The sequence below is a fragment of the Patiria miniata genome, unplaced genomic scaffold (genome assembly GCF_015706575.1).
Source record: "Patiria miniata isolate m_02_andy unplaced genomic scaffold, ASM1570657v1 HiC_scaffold_7, whole genome shotgun sequence".
Taxonomy (NCBI): Eukaryota; Metazoa; Echinodermata; class Asteroidea; order Valvatida; family Asterinidae; genus Patiria; species Patiria miniata.
The window spans coordinates 9,459,689-9,480,573 of NW_024037074.1; the positions used below are offsets into that span (position 1 = coordinate 9,459,689).

General features: G+C 41.8%; 3 protein-coding genes across 3 annotated transcripts in view; all 3 read left to right on the forward strand.

Moving 5' to 3' along the window:
• Positions 1 to 98: 98 nt before the first annotated feature.
• LOC119745622 (glycoprotein endo-alpha-1,2-mannosidase-like) lies at positions 99 to 6,282 on the forward strand. Its single transcript, XM_038222118.1, has 4 exons — positions 99 to 157; positions 983 to 1,750; positions 2,827 to 2,936; positions 4,659 to 6,282. Exons 2-4 carry the CDS (start codon positions 1,180 to 1,182, stop codon positions 5,364 to 5,366), a joined length of 1,389 nt encoding a protein of 462 aa, XP_038078046.1. The 5' UTR covers positions 99 to 157; positions 983 to 1,179; the 3' UTR covers positions 5,367 to 6,282.
• Positions 6,283 to 8,251: 1,969 nt separating this feature from the next.
• On the forward strand, positions 8,252 to 12,157 carry LOC119744482. The gene is made up of 5 exons (XM_038220418.1): positions 8,252 to 8,877; positions 9,332 to 9,438; positions 9,758 to 9,932; positions 10,580 to 10,783; positions 11,405 to 12,157. Exons 1-5 carry the CDS (start codon positions 8,838 to 8,840, stop codon positions 11,506 to 11,508), a joined length of 630 nt encoding a protein of 209 aa, XP_038076346.1. The 5' UTR covers positions 8,252 to 8,837; the 3' UTR covers positions 11,509 to 12,157.
• Positions 12,158 to 14,100: 1,943 nt separating this feature from the next.
• The window catches only part of LOC119718769 (DNA polymerase theta-like), a 39,085-nt gene continuing 32,300 nt past the window's right edge, over positions 14,101 to 20,885 (forward strand). The window contains exons 1-6 of the mRNA XM_038188179.1: positions 14,101 to 14,768; positions 15,817 to 17,168; positions 17,540 to 17,696; positions 17,830 to 17,971; positions 19,124 to 19,500; positions 19,747 to 19,878. Of these exons, the coding sequence (XP_038044107.1) occupies positions 14,456 to 14,768; positions 15,817 to 17,168; positions 17,540 to 17,696; positions 17,830 to 17,971; positions 19,124 to 19,500; positions 19,747 to 19,878 (2,473 nt within the window). The 5' untranslated portion in view covers positions 14,101 to 14,455. The remainder of the gene's footprint in view (positions 14,769 to 15,816; positions 17,169 to 17,539; positions 17,697 to 17,829; positions 17,972 to 19,123; positions 19,501 to 19,746; positions 19,879 to 20,885) is intronic.

Sequence of the window (20,885 nt, forward strand, 5' to 3'; positions counted from 1 at the left end):
TTCGCTCGTACCCCGCCCTCCTGTTTGCAGGGCGGGGGTACGAGCGAAACCACGATGTACACTTCATACAACACGCATGAGCCAGAAAGTCCACTACCAAATGAGGGCGCCCTATCTAGGGAAGCGAAAAATCCGAAAATGGGTTTGATGGGCGCAAGTGAGTAAATGTTTTCGTTTCGAAACTTGAGTGTTTTTCTTGTATTGAGATGAGAAGATGTGGTTTTAAAGTCTGGGAAATTAATTGGCATTTTGTGTTCCTGAATTGAAATGTGAACTATATCCTGCTTAACGCAGAGTAATGTGTGATTATTTTGCATACAAATCAGAGTGCAGATTATGACTAAAAATAAATTTAAGTCATCATAATTCTGTAGTCACAGTTTTAAAACTAAGTAAAAGTCACAAATCTGTTGTCTATTTATACCTCATTTCAGTGATAAAAAGGCAGAGAGCAATCATGATTTCAAAAATGTTGATATTGGAATTTAAATCGTGTAAATAGAACACTACAGTTAGCCTCCAAAAAGCAAAACTGTAATCCCAATTTATAATGAACAGCGCCCTCTAACAGTAACATGTACATAGGACTAAATGTTTCTATACGATGATGTATACATGTATATGCAAAATTTCCTGAAGTTGTGTTTCCTGGAGTTGTGTGTGTAACACATGTATGGGGCTAGTTGCTTTGACCAATTGATGACCTTTGGCCGGGGGACGGGGAAATTTATTTTGGCAATATATACAGTTCCTAAATATTTTCAATTTAGCCAAGGAAGTCCAAATTTACACGGTCATTGTAGTAAAGGCGAATGTCTAGGGTCTATGATTAAAGCTATTTAAACTATTCTTGACTGGTTTCCCAAGACTGCGACAACATGGATGAGGAAATACAGAAAATACATGTAAAGGGCCAAATTCATGTTTGCTGAAACTGAAAGCAGGTTTTGATCAGATGTGATTTTCCCATTATATTTTACAGTTGACCCTGCATGCAGAGAGGACCAGGAGGCATTATGACGCATCTTCAGTGAAAAGCTCATGAAATTCGTTGTGTAACACATGAAGATTCAAAGAAAGCATCTCTGGGTGAAACTCGACCCGTTCATAAGATGCCAACATGCCTCCACATTGTAGTTCTAGCTCCTCACCAACCAATAGTATGCCGCAATCTCAGAGATGATCTCAAGACGTTCCCTGCGTTCGCTGAGACTCATCTCGGCCTGTATCTTCATCGCCTTCATCATCGGATGCTACCTTGCTCTCAGGAGCCTCACCAAGGAAGAAACCAGAAAAGATGATGATTTCAAGAGACTGCAGGCACTCCAGAAAGAAAGCCTCAAAAAGCTTGCGGAGTTGAAAGCGGCAAAACTCAGACTCAATCAGACTTTGAAGAGAGTTCCCACGAACCAACCCATCCCTAAACTGAAGAATCTGCTCAGAGGTAAAGCTGAGAAAAGACCATTAATTGAACGTTATAATGCCAGTACTTTCCCCCAACCCAGCTACGACGTCCACGCCTTCTACTATCCGTGGTACGGCAATCCGCAATTCAATGGGAAGTACCTCCACTGGAACCATCCCAGATTGCCTCACTGGGACAAGAAGATCGGCAAGAGGTTCTCAACTCAAGAGCACGTCCCTCCAGATGATATAGGAGCGAGCTTCTATCCAGAGCTTGGATGTTATAGCTCTAGGGATCCCAGCGCGATTGAGATTCACATGCAGCAGTTGCGAACGGCTGGCATTGGTGAGTACTTTCAGGCTTAGCGCCACGTTTTTTTATTCTTAACCCTAACCTTCCCAACTCCATCAAATCATCCCCCCATTTGGGGGGATTTTGGTAGGCAAGCCATGGGTACCAAGTCCATCAAAATCCACCTAAAGCAGTGGTGGATTTTTGGCGGATTTGGTCCTGAGGCATTATGTGAAGCAGCTTTAGTGATGGATTTTGGTGGACTTGGTTCTGTTCAAAACTCAGTAGGGAGTTAGAGTTAAGCTCAGAAGTGTAATCTAGTTGATCGCAAATTAGTCACAAGTTAAATCACAAGGTTCATGTAAGCTACGAGTAAAGGGGATGAACGTGACTAAGGAAGGTCACAGTTTATTTGGATGGCCTGTGACTAGACTTGAGACTGGATGACTTGTGACTGACATGTATTTTGATTTGATTACAACTCTTGAGAGCTGTTAACCAGTTCGCGCCGGATGACGTGTATACACGCAAAGGTTTTGCGGTATTCGGAGCGGATGACAGATAAACATGCAGGGAGCGAGGCCCGAAATATGAGTGTGCTGCCCGAGGGTGATGGCTTCAACCCGCCTGGCATGATTGAGTTCGAGTGAAAAGTAATCCCGCGCCTCGTTCCTTTCTGCACTGGTCAAAATATTTTCTGCGTGAACTGGTTAAACAGATGACAACTGTTAAACATAATTTATTATAAATTCAATATTGGGTCTTGCCCTTCATCACCGATGTATTTTTATAAACCGTGTATACTCAGTGTTTTCCTGAGTGATTGTGAGCAAAAATTCACAAACTTCTTGGGACTCGAACCCACGACCTCCAGCTAACTAGTGCAGACGTTCTGACGTAATTTATTATAAATCAGATTTTGCTTTGTAAACATGTGGGTTTATCATCTCGTTAAAAGTGGTCTAGAGTGAGATTCTGAGTTAAAAGTATTTGAACTTTCTATGCTGTGAAAAGACAACTATCAGATGATAACCACTCAAAAGCAGATTACATCTTATGACTTTGTGTGTTCAAGTGCATCGGCTTTAGCCTAAAAACTGGTTTCCGAATTGAATCCTGATGTATTGCAGGTGTGTTAGTGTTGTCATGGTACCCACCAGACAGATCTGATGAGAATGGTGCCCCTAGTGATGATCTGGTTCCCCTCCTCCTGGATGCCTGCCAAAAGTATAACCTCAAGGTCAGTCAGTATACTAGTTGTTGTCTACCAGCAAACTTAAATACTTGGTTCTGATTGGTCAATCCATGGCAACAATTGCAGTGTGATTTAACACCAAATACAGCGGCCCATGTTGCACTCTGCATATCGCACTATAAGATGCCCGCTATTTCTACTGCACAAACTGTATTACTGTTGAAAAGTTGGTGTAAAACGTAATACGTGCGCGTTCCACCTTCTCTGTGCACATAAGTTCATAATCCACTCGCGTTTGTTGTCCCTCAGACGCTCTACCTCTACATTATTCTGTATTCCAAACGTGCCTTGGTGATAACTAATGTACATGTAGATACTACTAGTACAAAATTGTATGGAGCTGTTATGCAGAAAATGTGTTAAGCAAATGTATTTACTCAGCAAAAATCCACAGGAAACCAGTCACAAACAATGTAGGCCTACATTACATGGCTCTTTGTTTTGGCTGGATAACCTGCTTTTGCTGAGCAATAACTTCAATGAGCCTCTGTACTAATGACGCTTTTCTATGGGGCTAATAGAAACCGTCGTCCCCACCAGGCTGCCATAAGATAGCACACGTGTAGACAAAGTGTGACGTCATCAGTACAGAGGCTTATACTTGGTGAGTTTCTGTGCTTAGCAGCTCCATGACTAGTCTGAGTATCATCCGTTGTTCAACGGAGCGTATTCTGTACTCAAAGTCTGATGTATGCAAATTTCATGCGAACTCGCGCGCCAGCCAAACAAAGTCGACTTCAAAAAATGTGACGTCATTTCAATCAGAAATGGGGACTCAGCTGTTGAATTTTCTTTTTGGCTGCCATGTTTTTCTTATTACAACAACAGGTTGCTGAAGACCCAATAGCAGGCAACCGCTGAATGGTCAGAATCTGGAGATCAAGACGCAGTCTTGTTTTTCATTTTAATTGAAAATCATAGACGCTTCTTTGCAAATGGCTAATCCATAGACTACTCCAAGACATAATGTACATTGGCCCCTGCTCATATGGTTGCTTCTGAGAAATCAAGAGACCATTATATTTTTAAAGCAAATGAGAGTTCTGTAATGATACAAATTTTTTTTGGGGGGGGGGGAGTACAGCAGAAAACAGTAACAGAAACATTTGAAATATGTACAAGGTTACTCAAAGGAAATTAAGTTGATAACTTAAATTCTTTCTAAAAAAACTGAGCGATCATGAAACTGTAATTTATGAATTTTGTAAGGTTATATTAACCCCGAATGATTATGAAATTTTAGGGGGAATCTTACTAGCAACATTTTTAGGTAATGGGATGATACTTTAACCCTAACCGAACTCAACCCATCAAAGTTCAACAGCAGGTTTTGTTTAAATCTGTTGGGATAGTTAGAGTACCCCTAAACTGATGGTCTTTTACACTGGGGTTGGCATACCTCCAGAAACTAAGTCCAACAGTGTGTGTGTACAATTTCCCATGTGGGTGTTGGAATTTGCCAGAATGGGTATGGTTCCTAGTAAATTAGGCTGGGGAGTTAGGGTTAATAGGTGTACAAGATGATCAGTCTGGGGCAAATTGGGGGTTCATCTGTTTATATTGGACACAGGAGCTCAGGGAATGATCATCCAGTATCCTCCATTTGCTAACAAGTAACATCCATATCAGTACATGTAGATCTGCTAGCCTGATTATGAACTCAATAATTGATGAACCTTTACTCGTTTCTTACTTGACTCAATGCAGCTGGCCTTTCACAGTGAGCCTTACAAAAACCGGTCTGAGATGACTTTCGTCAACGATCTGAAGTACATCGTTGATACTTACGGCAACCACCCCGCCTTGTACAGATACCACCACAAGGGCAGAGAACTGCCTCTCGTTTACCTCTACGACTCGTATCTGACCACCTCCAGGGCCTGGGCTCGCATCCTCAAGAAGAATGCCCCCCACAGCATCCGCGGAACTAAATACGACGCTGTCGTCATCGGCCTGTACGTCGAGCAGAAACACAATAATGACTTACTCGTCGGCGGTTTCGACGGCTTCTACACCTACTTCGCGGCAAACAAGTTCTCTTTCGCCTCCCGCTGGATGAACTGGAGATTCCTGGCGAAGTTTGCCAAGCAGAACTCGATGATTTTCATCCCTAGTGTCGGGCCGGGCTACGACGACATCAAGGTCAGACCCTGGAATGGGCTCAACACCCACCTGCGCAGAGACGGCGAGTACTACAAAGATTCCTTTGCAGCTGCCATGAATCAGACTCCACCTGTTATCTCTATAACATCTTTCAACGAGTGGCATGAGGGAACGCAGATCGAGAGCGCCATTCCCAAACCCAGCAGGAGCCACAGGTACTTTGATTATCTCCCCAACGATCCAGACTACTACTTGACTCTTACTAGACAATTGATAGAGAAGTTTACGACCAGGAAAGCGTTATCACCTTGAGACCAGTGCGTCTTAAGACGCATCGTTGGAAATTTCCGTTAGTAGTTCGTTTTTTTATTCCGCAAAGCGCGCTCAAGCTTTGGCACGACACACGCGCGCGCCAATCTCCATAAAAGGAGTTGTTTACGACTTACGCGTGAGCTTTACACTCCAGTTATATAGCTAGAGGGGTGTTTTGCAAAAAACCATGAGGTGAAATTGTTGAAAAAAATCGTTGGAAATTTTTAATTTTTGACTTGTTTTGACTTTTGTGGACCGAAAAGTTTGATTTTGTTACCGAAAAGGTATTTATGAATTGGAATAAATATTTGCTTGGTTGGGTAGTCTAGATGCAGATAATTATCAGCATCCAGACTCCAACCGGTCTTAAACAAAGTGTTTAAAACCTCCCAAGCACACATTTATTCCCTTAGTATCCATGTAACTTTACAGCACGTGCACCGTAGATAAGTAAGAACATGCAATTTTTTTAAACTTTTTGATTATTTTTCAAATCAGCACATACTGCATAATTGTATACATTGAACATTTTGTTGGATTTAAATAATATATTTAAATTGCCCATGCAGGCGTGCACATATCTTATGTGCAGTCGAATCTCGTTAGTACAAACTCTGTTAATACAAAATACTGGTTATAAACAAACATAAAGCCTCAGTCCCGACTGTGCATTTATGTGCACAATGAATGGGACTGATGGTCCTCTTAATACAAAATTCTGATATAACAAACAATTTGGCTAGGTCCGAACGAGTGTGTTATAACGAGACTCGACTGTATCAAAATTGCCTGTACACATATTTTGTGTATTTGGAAATCAGTCCTGAATTATAAGTACCTTGAAAATGCAATTTTAAAAGGTAATTTAATGATTCTTCAATGAGTGACAAAGAATAAAGGATATTGATGAGATTTCTTGTCTTTGTTATCTGACAACCTCTGTGGAGCTTACCGAAGCAAAGAAAGAACACGACAAATCGAAAGAGAAAAACAGTATCTCACTGTTGAGATCTAGACAGTGGAGCCGCGATGAGTCGTCGCGGCAAGAACCTGAAGATGAGATTGAGGGAAAATGAAAAACCAAGGAAATAATTGGCAGAGGGTTTGATGGTGGAATCGCTTATGGACCAAGGGCAGTCTATGAATATGTTTGTATTTGCCTAGAGGTACCCCTTAAGATTCCCATTTCTTTTGTATAAACTCTTGTTTGCAAAAACACCTTTTGAAATAAAAATTTCATGAATTCAAATTTAAAGGGAATTCTTTAAAAAGCCTAAAATCAGCAAAACTCTGAAAATTATCCTGAAATCAGGGGTAAAAAATTGACAAAACTCGCCCCTGACACGGTACGGTAGGCATACGGTCCCTTTCAACTCTCTCCTTCCATTGAATTGAGGGGGCACTTGCAGTTTGTCTTTGTTAATATGGTGAAAGGCAGATATCGGTCAAAGTTGACATGATGTATGCAGTGGGAATTCCCTAATTGGTGGGGGCCAGAACCGCTTTAAACCAGTTTTGCTACACTTATTATAACTTCCGCTTTCGCAGTTGCTCGCCTTGTCTCTTTGCATGTGGAATCTCATCTTTGAACAATTTGCCCCTCCGTATTTATTACAGTGTGAGAGGCAGTTCCTTTGAACCAGTCCGGTTTATTTAAAGCTATAGTCCATCATTTGCAGCCATCCGAAAAAAGTAACTGGCGTATTATTGTTGAAAAAAATACTTGGTTGAAAGATAGTAAGTGGACTAAACTCCCTGTGAAATTAATCTTTCTGGCAAGCTATCATTTTGAAGTAATCAATGAAAGAAGGCCTTTCCAACGGTGTGTCTTAAGACGCACCGTAGGAAAATTTAAATTAGTAGTTCGTTTTGTTATTCGGCGCAGCGCGCGCAAGCATTGGTACGACGCACAGGCGCGCGCGGTTGCTATAATTCGTCGGATCAGTGCGCGACATCGCGTAAAGCTGCAATTCAGAACAATTCAAAACATGATTCAGCAACTTTTGATTTGAAATTGAGATTCCAGAATGCTGTTTTTCTCGGAATATACAGCTGAAGCTGAGCTGAAACTTCATCAGGTTAGTTGTTCAGTATCCTTCATTAGACTTTTGTTGCTTCAAACGAACAAAATGCACAAATTACATATGATGGACTATATCTTTAAGTATGTCTAAACTGTTTTAAACTCACTTTACATGCAGTGTGGGATTTCTTTGTGAAATACAATTTAATACTCCTAGTATTAATTGGCAAGCGGCACTTCAACATCCCCCCCCCCAAAACAAAATCACCACGCAAAATTGTTCGTCATGTATGTTAAGTTGTTTTGTTGATTTTAATTAACATGGGCCTACACTCAACTTTGATGATCACAAGAAATGTGTCTTTGCTTGAGCTCGTAAATTGTTACAATCGACACCTTTATTAGGACACGCCGAGTGTATTCTCTGCTTCACCAGTTTGTGGGGAAATGCTGATTCAGTTATAACTGAAATGGCGTTTTGTTTTAAAAGTAAATTAATTCCAACCCCACTTCTTCCAGCCTATATTTGATCGAAACCATTGCTTAAAAAACACTTGAATTGAGACTTCCTTGCTTGACTTGCCACACCAGAGCAGAGTCCAAGCGGTAAGCAATTCTATCAGGAATCTGCCGCTAAAATCATATGATAAACATCATGTGCAACATTATAAAATGCTTTGACTGTCCGATGATTATCAAATCTAAAACCAAATATAATTAATTTGACTGATTTATATTTTCTTTGTCGGAGTATATCCATGCACCTCTGAAAAGGGAGAAAATAATTTGACTATTCGGGAATTACTATACCCTTTTTCCCCTAAATATGCACACATACAAGAAAATGATTCAGTTTGTTTGAAAATTGGTGTTTAATAGCATTTCATAGCGACGCTTGACTATTTTGGTATTATTCCTTCCCCATACTATTCGACATGAAAAACTGACATGAATGGTGCATTCAATTTGGTTTATATTCAGTGTATACTAGGCCTAGAAAGTTCAACTGACAACAGCGAAAACAAATGTCTGTGTGGGTGTTTTCGCAAGTGCATCCAGGGACAGCCTCAAAAGGTATTGTGTGAGTCGAATGTGCAATGGTTTTACCCTGTGCTTGGCATCAACTATTAGGCCTATACATGTATGTTTAAGGAAGCAATCGAGGGGAAAAAAGTGCTTGAAAGTTCCGTTTTATGTTCAGTGTTATGTTCCGAGTCGCAATGCAATTCATCACCTTCAGTTAATAAATCGGGTAACTTTGAATAACAAATAACCAAACTCTTAGGAACAGGTTTATTTACGGACGAGCAATTTTGGGGACTGGTTGGCACTGAGGTTTTGTGTGTGAACTGTATGTTCACAGGAAGCAGGAAATATAAAAACCTGCGCTGGCCAAATTTTCAGTTTACTTGTGAGAAACCCGCAAGAGACAACAAAAACACATCACTATGGCTCGGACTCTACTTCTTTCGCTTGCAGTCTTTCTCGGTGAGTACCAATGGTTGTTGCCAATATTATTTATTTGTCAAAACGGGACGATCATCGAAGTGACAGGCACAAAACTGACACATTTAATTTAAATACAAAAAATAACAAAGACACCATAGTTGGCATTGGCAAGTGTATCTGAGCTCACTACATTTTAATCACTCTAATTTATGGTGGTGTCACAGCATACAGATTCTACTGTTTTCATCAGTTTCTAATATAAGGAAAACCAAGGTTTTAAAAATGATCTTTCGTCTCTGTTACAATGCAGTAAATGTGTAACAAACCTATTTTTGATAGAAAAATTGTTTGCCTCTTTAACGATTTCCTAAGCTATAATAATTATGTAGTGGCTTATGTTTTTTTCCCGTGTAACCTCTTGCGACCAAACCATATGATAGTTGTCAATAATTCGATGAGTTATAATAATGTTTTTTTTGTTTTACTCTGACAGGATTTCAAGTGGTCGCCGGGATAGTCAGCGAGTGGATTGCCAAAGATGAGATGGATAAAGTCTGCATGAAAATCAAGTTCGATGGAATGATCAACGTTCGTGACAATGTAACTATAACTCTATTTTTAAAACTAACCTCACCCTTTATGACCATGAGGGGTACTTTCAATTTTTTTTTGGGGGGTAGGGGGTGTTTAAAGAACTTTAAACAAGTGCAATTTCAATTGATACAATAACCAAAAGGTGATGTCAAATATTTTTCATACATTGAACAGGGGTAGAAAGTTGCACAAAATGTGTTCCTAAGAAAAATCCACATCATGAACCCTTTAACGAATTTGGATGTACACCAAGGCCTTTTGCAGTAATGCATTATATATATTGCTAGCGAAATAACCGATTCGATTCATTTTTTTTAATCCACAGCCCGAATACAATACTGACTTTGGAAGTGCCGTAGTGATCGATCCTAAGCCAAACTGCATGGAGGACGAACGAACCATTACAATTGGTGTCGGCAATTCAAGTCTTCAACTGACTTTTCGAAAACAGTCCCAAAGCTTCGTCTTCACAAACATCACCGCGAAGTGGCTGAAACCAGGTAGTATTCCGGGGATGGTAGGTCCACCCTGTAATCAGAGTTTATCAAGTGTGTCAAATTTTTATCTTACTCAAGGATAAAGCTGACAATAATGTCCAAATCGCTCTTTTCCATTTCCTTTATTATTCTAATAATCTTTCTATTAACGTTATTTCCATTCTCATTTCTAGTTCCATCGTCATTTTCTATCCAGTTGTCACAAGCCACTCTCGCTTTTTCTCATGTACTCCTCATTCATGTCTCCGTTTAAGTTGATTCCCTTTTTTATTCCCACATTATGCTCCTCACATTCATTTCCATTCTCGTATCTATTTAAATTGCAGTCCCCGCATTCGAATTCGTATCCACATTCCCATTCCTGTTCCCGTTCCTATTCCCATACCTTCGCTTTCCCGTTCTGATTCCCATTCCCATTTTCATCCCCATGCATTATACATTCTCATTCCGATTCTTATCCCCATTCCTATTCCTACTCTTGCATGCCCATCCCAAATTCAAATTCTCATTCCCATTCCCATCCAAAATTCCCCCCTCCCATGCCATTTGCATTCTCATTTTCCCATCCAGATTCCAACTCCCAATCCACCCTCCAATTGGTCCGGTTATTCCACTCACTCAGTGAATTCCCTTTCATTCCACTGCTCTAGGCTCCGGACTCGAAAACGTGACGGGATCATTGTCCGATAAGAATTTCTTATCGGGTGCCGTGCCGCTGGGATGTTTCTACTCTCAGGATGAGCCGCTTTCCATCCCGTTTCAGGGCGGCTTCTCTGCTGAACTAAAGAACGTGACATTCCAGCCCTTCGCAGATTGCGCCAAGAACGACTACGGGAACGACTACTCGAGTCGTGGTTAGTTTCTGAAACAGAATTGATTTCCCCGGACCGTTTGCATTTTCAATTTCATCGGGGAAGGGATCAATTAGCAGAGAAATCTGGGGAAATGGTTGAGGGAAAACACCGGTTCGATAACGAGATTGATATAAACTTTATAACGAGGTTGATATAACTTTATTCTCTAATACATGTATCCCCTATGGGCCAACTAAGGTTCAAATTAAGAGTTCCGAACCACGAAACTGACAGAAAAATGGCCGTCATGCATTTATCTCCGTCCTTCACACAAATTATTAGATTTCACAGCGCATGAAGTTTTGTTCAAGAAGGCAATGAAGTGAAAACAGTGACATACTTTTTTTTTTAAATTGATGTTCAAAGAAGCAGCCTGTGTTAATGTCATCAGAATGTATATTTCTGAATCGTGCGAATTTTTCTCAGGGCAGCATACCATAACACAAACAAATTAATTCCGAGGGCAATCGTTGAACCTGTTCCTGGAGCATGTCACTTAGTCTTTTTATGTAGGCTTAAACAAATTCATACCAAACTGCAGTATACCATGGACATCAAGTAAGTTTTACCAAAAAGTATCGGTCCTACAGGTATGACTTGTATTGTTTTTGTCTTTTTCAGATTGCCCAACTGACTGCAGCAGAGCAGCGCGTCCCGGAAGTGACATCATATACGTTCTTCTTGTCGCTGTTGTGGGCGCCATTTCAGTGAAGTTCATGAATTAACTTTTTAATTAGTCTTCCAGAAAAAGGCAGAACAGTTCACTCATCCCAGTCGCTTTATGATAGGGCGCTAACAACCTCTCGTCCATTTCTGAGCGAACAGACGTTTACTTCAAAAAAATTTAGAAATGAAGACAATGCAGCGGTCCTGAGTGCCTTGGTGAGGAGCGACCAAGAACTGGTTTTGTGTGGCATTTCATGTTTCACTTTTGCTTTGCCGTGATAATATTGCTTGCAATGAAATACAAATTATGATGTTAATGTAATACCTTGTAGTCTTTCCTGTATATGTCTTGAACAAGTGTGTTGAATGTGCACATTGTTGTCACCGTAGTTTGTGAAAATATTTTATTCCTAGTGATCAGTCCTTCAAATTCAGTATAACATTGTATTCAGATTCGCATCTACAAATATTGAATTTTGCCTAAAGTGATGCATTCGTAAATGACAGTTTTTATGTTTAACCATAAACATCTTTTTAATGATCTCGTGAGTTGTTGGGATAAAATGTTTTGAATTGTATTGATTGCTTCTTTTTTTTTTTTTAGTAGGCCTAAATCCAGCATTTTGGGCGCGCTCACCATAAGGACAAATTAAAACATCGTCCCAATTGTTGATGTGATGACATGTGCCTCGCCAGGATGGGGCAAGCCCCCCCCCCCCCCCCCGGAAAGGCAACCCAAAAAAGGGAGAGAGAGAAAGAAAAAGGAAAAAAAGAAAATGAGATGTGAAGTCATTTTGCTGTTAATTTAATGCACATAAAACAACATGGGCACCCACAGGGGTGTCAATGGGGTGGGATGGGCCATTGTCCTCCGGCCACCCTCGAAAGAAAATTTAATGATATATTGAGAAAAAAATCCTGCGACGATCATGGACGACTTTGGTTAACGAAACAATGGCTCTAGTCTGTGGGACAAAAGTATGAGCCACATGAACGAAGGCAAATTAATTTGTTTTTGTGAGTGGACAAAGTTCACTTTTTTATATAAACGAAGCACAGTCAGATTGGATGGTTATTTCGAATACGAAAAAGACCTTGACTCGTTCACTTAATTTTCCCTTTTATACATTCGACATGTAATATTCAATATAGACTGTTTGAGTATAAGGGTTTCAGTTGGACGGGAGTTTTTGTTTCGTACAATAGAACGAATTATATGGAATTATTCAATTGAATGTACTGTATATGACCTAAAAAAGAAAAGAAATGAGTGATCAATCTGCTTTTCTAAGTAATGTTAGTTTCGATCTGATGCTTTGTCAGTGGTGGTACCCACTATTAACGTGGCTCGCCCTCTCTGAGAAATACAATTGAAGTAGACCGACTTTCTCTCCGTGCTTTACAGCGGCCCTTTTTCGACAGAAACGTTTAGTTAATAAAAGTGTGAGGAAAATGCCCCTGCAAAAAGCCAACTCCCAATTTAATAAAACAGACATTTCTTCCTTCGTAAGAGGAAGTGTGTTTCTTTTGTTCCATGAAAGATTCGGATTGTGTTTCACGTTCAAAGCACTAGGTTTGTTTCGGCCACTTCTGTATTTTTTATAACTATACCTCATAATTATTCGTCAGGCAACCGCGGCATTTCATTGGTCCATTCCAGCAACTCAAACGTGTGAAAGTTTTTACTAACACCTCACCCACACTTTCTATTCCCCCTGGACGGGCTAGTCCATCGTAGCTAATGCCGGTACCCACTCCTGGGTGGAGAGAGGCAATTGAGGTGAAGTGGCTTGCCCAAGGACACCAGCAGCTGGATTCGAACCCCTGACCCTACGAACCCTAGCCACTAGGCCTCACTTTCCCAAATATCCCTGTACGCACCGCACGGCCGTTTTTTTTTTATTTCCAAAGTTGAAATTAATGAAGTGAAATGTCAATGAAAATTGAAAGATTATAGCTGGCGGAGTTCACGAAATGGAAGTTTATTGTTAGTCATGGTTGTCCACGGGGTTTTTTTTTGGGGGGGGGGGCAATTATTTGGCAGAGTTTTTAGTTCACGCATGGTTCACGAAGTCAACGTGGACTAGAGTTGTCCGCGATTTGAGGGATAAGCTCTTGTTTCCGGATGTGGGCTCAAGTGAACCTTCGGAGGGCGCCCTCTCTTGATAAGATGTTTCCCTGTGGCTGTGCTATCGACATGGCGGACGATTTGATTTCGTCGGTGTTCTCGCTTTTAATTTTATGGTGAGCAGGTGAGGATAGCACAAATATCATGAATATATCTCATTTGAATATTATCGTAAATACATGTAGGTTATTATTTAAACATAAGGTATAAATTATGTCAACTAAAAGGTCATCCTTGTTGGTGTAGCAGTATCAAACAGTCATCATCATAGGCCCTAGTGCTGGTGCTGGTTCACAATCATTCCATTCCCATCTATGGCCGATCTGACACTGATTATTGTTTTTATCCTATGCATGTACATATAGTTGGAAGAGCATACCACTGCAGTTGTCCTGACATTTCCAGAGGTGGAGCAAAATTCGGACACAATGATCACAGACGCTTGCCAAGCAGGTCAGCCGCTCAGCTTCCCTGCACCTTCAAGTTGAGAAACATCTCTGACTCTGTCACACGTCCAGCATGTCCAGTCACAAAATGCCATGTTTAAAGTACATAAAGTTTTCAGTTAGCTGAAACTCACTCACAGATCAGCTTTGTATAAAAGAATCAAAATGAATTTCTCATCCTGTTAAATCAAGAATAGGCCCACATATGTAACATGATTACATATAACATGAATTACATAGATCTGTGTAGGCTTAAAATTTAAAAGCATCAAATCCGGCTATCAACTTTAAAATGGAATACTTTATTTGATTGGCCTTTCTGTAAAGATGAACTCTAATAAATTTCAAAATCAATAATTAAATTAACTTGACATTGAACAGTTGTGGATAAATGAGCATTGATGCAAGGGCAGGGTTTAGGTCGTCTACACCATGAAGAAACTCTCGTCGACATGGAAGCAACAGAAGCAAGTGAGAACTCGACAAGAAGCACAAATATCAAAATCAGCCATGCCAGCCAGCTCCAAGGCACTTCCGTCGTCAGGACTTCACGAAACGAAGACCAAGAGACTGGGCCAGCACGCTGTTCCCATCAGTGCATCCAGCTCACTGATCATTGGACATTCCAATAAGCAATCGACCAATCAGGAGGAGACCCAGCGGGGCAAGGCTAACGGTTGTTTTGATGGGGAGACGCAGGCGACTTTTCGGAGATCACCGAGGCTGAAAGAGCAGAAGAGAAAAGAGAAGGTGAGATCAGCTACAACAATCCAAAACAGTTTGAAAAATTTATAACTAACATATGCCAATTGTTTTCTATTTAATGCTACTTATGCATGATACACAGTTTACATGTAATTAGCGTAGGGCATGCTAATGAAATAAACTGATAAGTGGCCCTGTGTTGTGGCAAAGTTCAAGCAATATAAATGTCATTAATTAAATAAAAGATACCTTTTTGAGACTTTGATTACAGAACTTGTTTATCAGGAGCTTGCGACACCATCACAGTGTCTTTGTCAACTGGTGTTGTTGAGGCCCTCACGTGACCCGTCACGTGACCAAGCTTGGTCACACGACAGGAGGCGGTCGTACACGTGGGCCAGCTCGTACACTCCATCTCTGTTCATATGGGGGTGGTGTCTGCGGATTTCCACGGCCTCGCGGATTTTGCGTTTCCAGAGGTCGTCCTCCCTGGCGATGATCTTGACATTGTCCACGGAGATGCTATGTCCTGCTGGGGTGGATATATGTTCAGCAACTGCTGTCAGGGGGGCTGACCTACTGGTGTGTTCTCTGTATCGGGTCTGCAGAGTGTGAGCTGTTTCCCCGATGTATGTGTCTTCACAACCATCACACGACATCTGGTATACGAGGCCACATTTCTTGAGGTCTGGGGTCTTATCTTTCGATAGCGAAGAGTGTTGAACGGTTTGTGTGCTACCGTGACACCGTGTTCACGAAACACACACTCCAGCTGTTCAGACAAACCTCGGATGTATGGGAGAATGGCCATAGCTTTACACCAGTTGACAAAGACACCGTGATGGTGTCGCAAGCTCCTGATACGAGTTCTGTAATCAAAGTCTCAAAAAAGGTATCTTTTGTTTGATTGATATAATAATGGGACAGGAAACAAACTTTCATGCTCGATAAATGTCATTGTTTTATCAAAGTACACTATGCTTTGCCTCGCCTGCTATGTGGGGGGGGGGGGGGGGGGGGGGGAGGTGACTTCGCCACCCGTCTTACCCGCTTCGCATTACTTCAACTGATTTATCAACCTCTATCGCAGATTTACGGCAGTGTGAAATCATCTGACTCCAACCAGCTACGTACATGTACAAGCCGAGACGGGGAACATCAGGAAGCTGGTTCCTTCAACTCATTCTTCACTGGCGACCTGGATGATGATGTGCTGCAAGCAATGGAGGAGGCTGAGGCCATCTACTGCCATCAACACCAACAGGCGGGGACCAGTGTCATCACTGGCACCCCGCACCGAGGCAGTACCAGGGCTCAGACTAACGGCACTAGAAATGACCAAGTAGAAACCAGAGCAAATGCTGGTACCCTGCTTGACGTTTTGCCGGAAACTGGTGCAGAAGTGTGTCAACTGATTCCCAGCAAGCCAAGTGGAATGGAAACCAACTCAGTCACTGGTGCCCTGAATCCGGAGTTTCAAAATTCTGAAGATTTGTTTACTGAAATAAAACCGTCTGATATTGGAGAAAGGTCGAGATCAAGCTCAACAGGTGGGAAGGTCCCATTGAATGAATTACAGCAAAAACATGAACTGTTGACAAATGTTCGATTACATAATTCTTCAATAAGTAATATCCCGACAGACGAGAAGAAACAAACAAATGAATTGAAAATGAATTTAAGGGGAAAACTCCCCTCGAAATCAAATGACAAATGTGCAACTCCTAGTGCAATATTGAATGAATTGAATACAAACTCCAACGTGGATAACTTGGAGCAGGGTACTCCACTTTTGCCAAAAGGGCCGAGCAAAAATGCTATGAATTATTTTGTGAATACAGAGAAGGAAAATTCCCCTGCTGGCCAGGTTTACTGCTTTGATTCTCAGTCGCAATCCCAGTCACCAAATAACAATGAACAACATGAGAAATCTGTGGCTCGGAGTGGTAAAGGTGTATCTGGAAAACAAAATGGGACTTCAGATGCCAAGGAACCGTCTCGATGTCCGGAAATCACTCTGAATTCAGTTTCACGAGAAGTTAAAAGTTTAAAATGTACTAAGTCAGCGGTAGTACAGGGGACGTCACAGCAGGATGCCGAGTCCACTTGCAGTGGCCCTCCTTCCCCACCGTCAGGCATGAACCCTCGAACTCAACCCCCAGCAGACCCCTTGCTTCTCTCCTCCTGGGGGTTGCCTGATCAGGTCCTGGCCCAGTACCACCGCCGTCACATCACCCAGATGTTTCCCTGGCAAGCCCAGTGCCTGGCTCTCGGCAGCATCTTGGACGGGGGGAACCTGGTCTACTCGGCCCCCACCAGCGCCGGCAAGACCCTGGTGGCTGAGCTGCTGATCCTGAAGAGGGTGTTGGAGACCAAGAAGAAAGCATTGCTGATCCTACCGTTTGTCTCGGTGGCCAGGGAGAAGATGTTCTACTTACAGGTGAGTGGTGAGCAGTCAAAATATTACGATAAATGTAAGATGTCCTTCTGTATCAGCACTCTTTCACTGTTCAAGAGGTGGTACTGGAACATGGAGTCAACAGCCAAAAATATGATATAAGACACATGATAACTGGAAGACGCTGAATGTTGTTCATTGATTACATACTTGCATGGAGAAACGCCTTGATTTTCACTTTATGGACGGTGTGCGTTAAGGCGGAGTCAGAGGGCAATGGTTTTGTATCTCTGAGACGGACACGAGTATAAAAACCATTTGTGCATAAAATGTTTGATTTAAATTAAAAAGAACACCCTTTGAGAACCATGTACCTGCAATGCAAGGTCTTTTATTTTATTTGGTTCTTACAGGGCATATTTCAGGATGCAGGGGTTTGTGTCGGCGGCTACATGGGTAGCGAGTCGCCCACTGGAGGATTCAAGGCAATCGATGTCGCTGTCTGCACCATTGAGAAAGCGAACAGTCTGGTCAACAGACTTCTAGAAGAGAACAAAGTGGACCAATTAGGTAAGGAGGCTGCCCCATTCTGCTTCCATTTTGAAGCATCTCTTATTGTTTGGGATAAGAATTTTGCTGTAACCCCTATCTTCCAAGATCCTCAAAAATCCACCACATTTGTATTTGTTGTCTGTTCATTCAGGCATCATTGTTGTTGATGAGCTTCACATGGTAGGAGACGCCCACCGAGGTTATCTGCTGGAGTTGCTTCTCACCAAGGTCCGCTACATCACCAGGAAGATGCAAGATGTGGCACACACTGTGCCGACAGGCAAGGAGAACAAGTAAGTTGTCATTTCATCAGTAATGTTGACTGTTCTCGTATTGGTTTTGTGGCAAATGAGGTGACTCTTCTTCAGATCCTATTTTTTAGATCCTATTTTGTTGTTAAGGGGTTTGATGTTTAAAGGGCCCTTGCAATGTATTTTTTTTTACTGTTATCCTTGAAAATGCACCTTTGTGCCCCATTAAACCTTATTTTCATTTTTTGTTTTGCCACTTTCATGGGTATTATGGTAATTTTTCTGTTTTTAGGCTAATGCAAATTTCCATATTCATGAGCAAAGCTGTGATGTCATTCTGGGCAGCGGAAACCTCAATGTTGCATCTATTTCAGTACAAAAAGTTGCTTGAGTTTGTGGTATTTTGTGGTAGTAAAAGTTCTTTTCTTTGGTGATTCTTTGTTGTGTACATATGGCAGTAAGCCAATGAGCAAAGCTTTCTTACAAAACATTTTCAATGAGCAAATTTTGGGTTCACATTTTAAACAGAAAGCCCTAAACTGAACAGTGACTTCCTGAAATGACATCACAGCAATAGCGTCCTCAGTTCTCCATAAAGCATGGGAAATTTTAAATGTTTACAGAAGTGCACTTTTCAATAAAATTTACCAAAAAGGAAATTCAAATAGTTTTCCTACATCTAAGAGTTAGTTAAAAAAATGCACAGATTGTGTTCTTAAAAATGGACCCTTTGAGGATTCAATTCAACAGATCTCATCATCTGCCAGTTGGTTCACGCACAGTTTGCAATTGAAACGTGAAATTTACCCCTCTCAAGACTTGTGTCTGAGAATTCTAGTGACCAGAATCTTACAAAGGAATTTTCCCTACCATTTGAAGTAGTTTTGTTCTTTCTTGGAGTGTTCCGCACAGAAAGCAAATAATCCAGTCCAGGAGAAGTCGACATCAATCCGAAACAGAGTTATCTGTTGAGATATGAAATCAACTGGAGGCTTCCACCTTTGTTACATTGTAAAAGCTCCTGCACCTAACAAGTGAATTCAGATAACACCTCCCCAATCAATAAACATAGGACTCTGTTCTGGAAGCGTAAATGGCGCAGTGTAACTGCTCACATATCCTACAGCGCGAGAAAATAAGACAAGCAGTTCTCTTCTGAGTTAATTTGTCAACTAAATATTCGCCTTGTTACAGTGTAACGACTCCCGCAGCCAACAACTCCATCCAGATTGTGGGCATGAGCGCCACCCTCCCTAACCTTGACCACCTGGCCAAGTGGCTGGATGCCGAGCTGTACCACACCGACTTCCGCCCTGTCCCACTAACCCAGACCGTCAAGGTGGGCAGGACCATCTACGACGCCTCCCTGGCCAGGCTAAGGGAGGTAGACCCCCACCGTGCCTCCATCCCCGGGGATGAGGACCAGATCCTGTCGCTGTGCCTGGAGACGTTGGCCATGGGCTGCTCTGTTCTCATCTTCTGCCCGACGAAGAATTGGTGCGAGAAACTGGCCGAGAACATGGCCCGGGAGATTGCGAGACTGACTGGGATGATCCCTGGTCATACCAGAGGTATATACCTTGTTTTGTTCTATTAGGAGTCCTTTTTCTCTTGAATGTGTCATTTTTGGGTTTAGGCGACCCAGTTGGCCATGACCAATTCGGGCGATTCACAATATAGTGCGCCACCAAGAGTTCATCTTGCTTCAGATCTCTCATGTCCCACTTTTGGTTGCCTGTATTGTGACCTTACACTTGTACATGTTTCTGATGGTCAGTCACTAATTGCGGCATTATTATCATGTGTTATCGGAACAGATGAGGGTGTGTCTATTAATCTCAACAAGCAGTCCCTTCAAGATGTCTTGGAGCAACTGAGGAGGATCCCAGTCTGTCTGGACCCTGTCCTCAGGAGAACGGTGCCATGCGGTGTAGCCTATCATCATGCTGGTATGTCCATTTCCACTCTACTCCGTGCAAGGAAACTGTGGTGTCAAAATGAGGACAGGCCTGAAATGAAGACTTGTAGAAGAGTCCTTGTCAGTCCATCACAAGTCATCCTGTGCCATAGACAGATAGAGCTTTATTAATCCTAACTCCCTAGTGTCTTTGACTAGGAACTCAACCAATTCCATCAAAATCCATCAATCACCGTGCGTCCATATACAAAAATGTACATGACATAATGGAATCCACCACTGAGGCACTGGTTGACATTCATGGACTTGCTAAACATGGCTTTTATCACAATAGCAGTACAGGAAGCTAGGCAAAATCAATCGAATACCCCTAGCACTGCTTCAGGCCATTATGCCCAAGTTCATCATACTCCATCAATATTTAGTCATGCCAGGCCTTCTGGACCAAGTCCCCCAAAATCCTCCAAAATGGGGGGATGGATTTTGATGGAGTTGGGGTGGTTAGGGTTCAATTACTTACTAGAGCGCTAAGTCCTCATTCTTATGGGCAGAGATACATTGAAGCCGTCCTGGGCGCAGACATTTTGAATTCACGTGCGTGTTGAAGAACATAATGAAATAAGTTGGAGTGAATTTTGAAAGTGTATTCTAAATGCAACGCGCAAGTACAATGCACGCAAACAACTTAAGCGTGTCATGATGGTTAAAAAAGACGTCAAGGCAAAAATCATCTGCAACGGAAAGGCGTACACGTTTGCGCTGTTTGCGCAGAGCAAAATGAAACGCTCATTCACTGATCGTGCGTTACGGTTTTGGGCGCATCGGCTTCGATAGTGCCCCTGTATAGAATACAAACACAGATATGCAAATAGCCGTGAAAAAGAAGCACAACATTTATCACTGGAGTCTTCAAAAATTCAATCTTGTTTCATGATCCCCACTACATTTCCACAAACGCAAAGACAATTTTGAGATCTGAAATATCTGGCCAATTTAACTTTTATATAATCAGAGTATCTTTTTGCCTTTCTTGGTTGA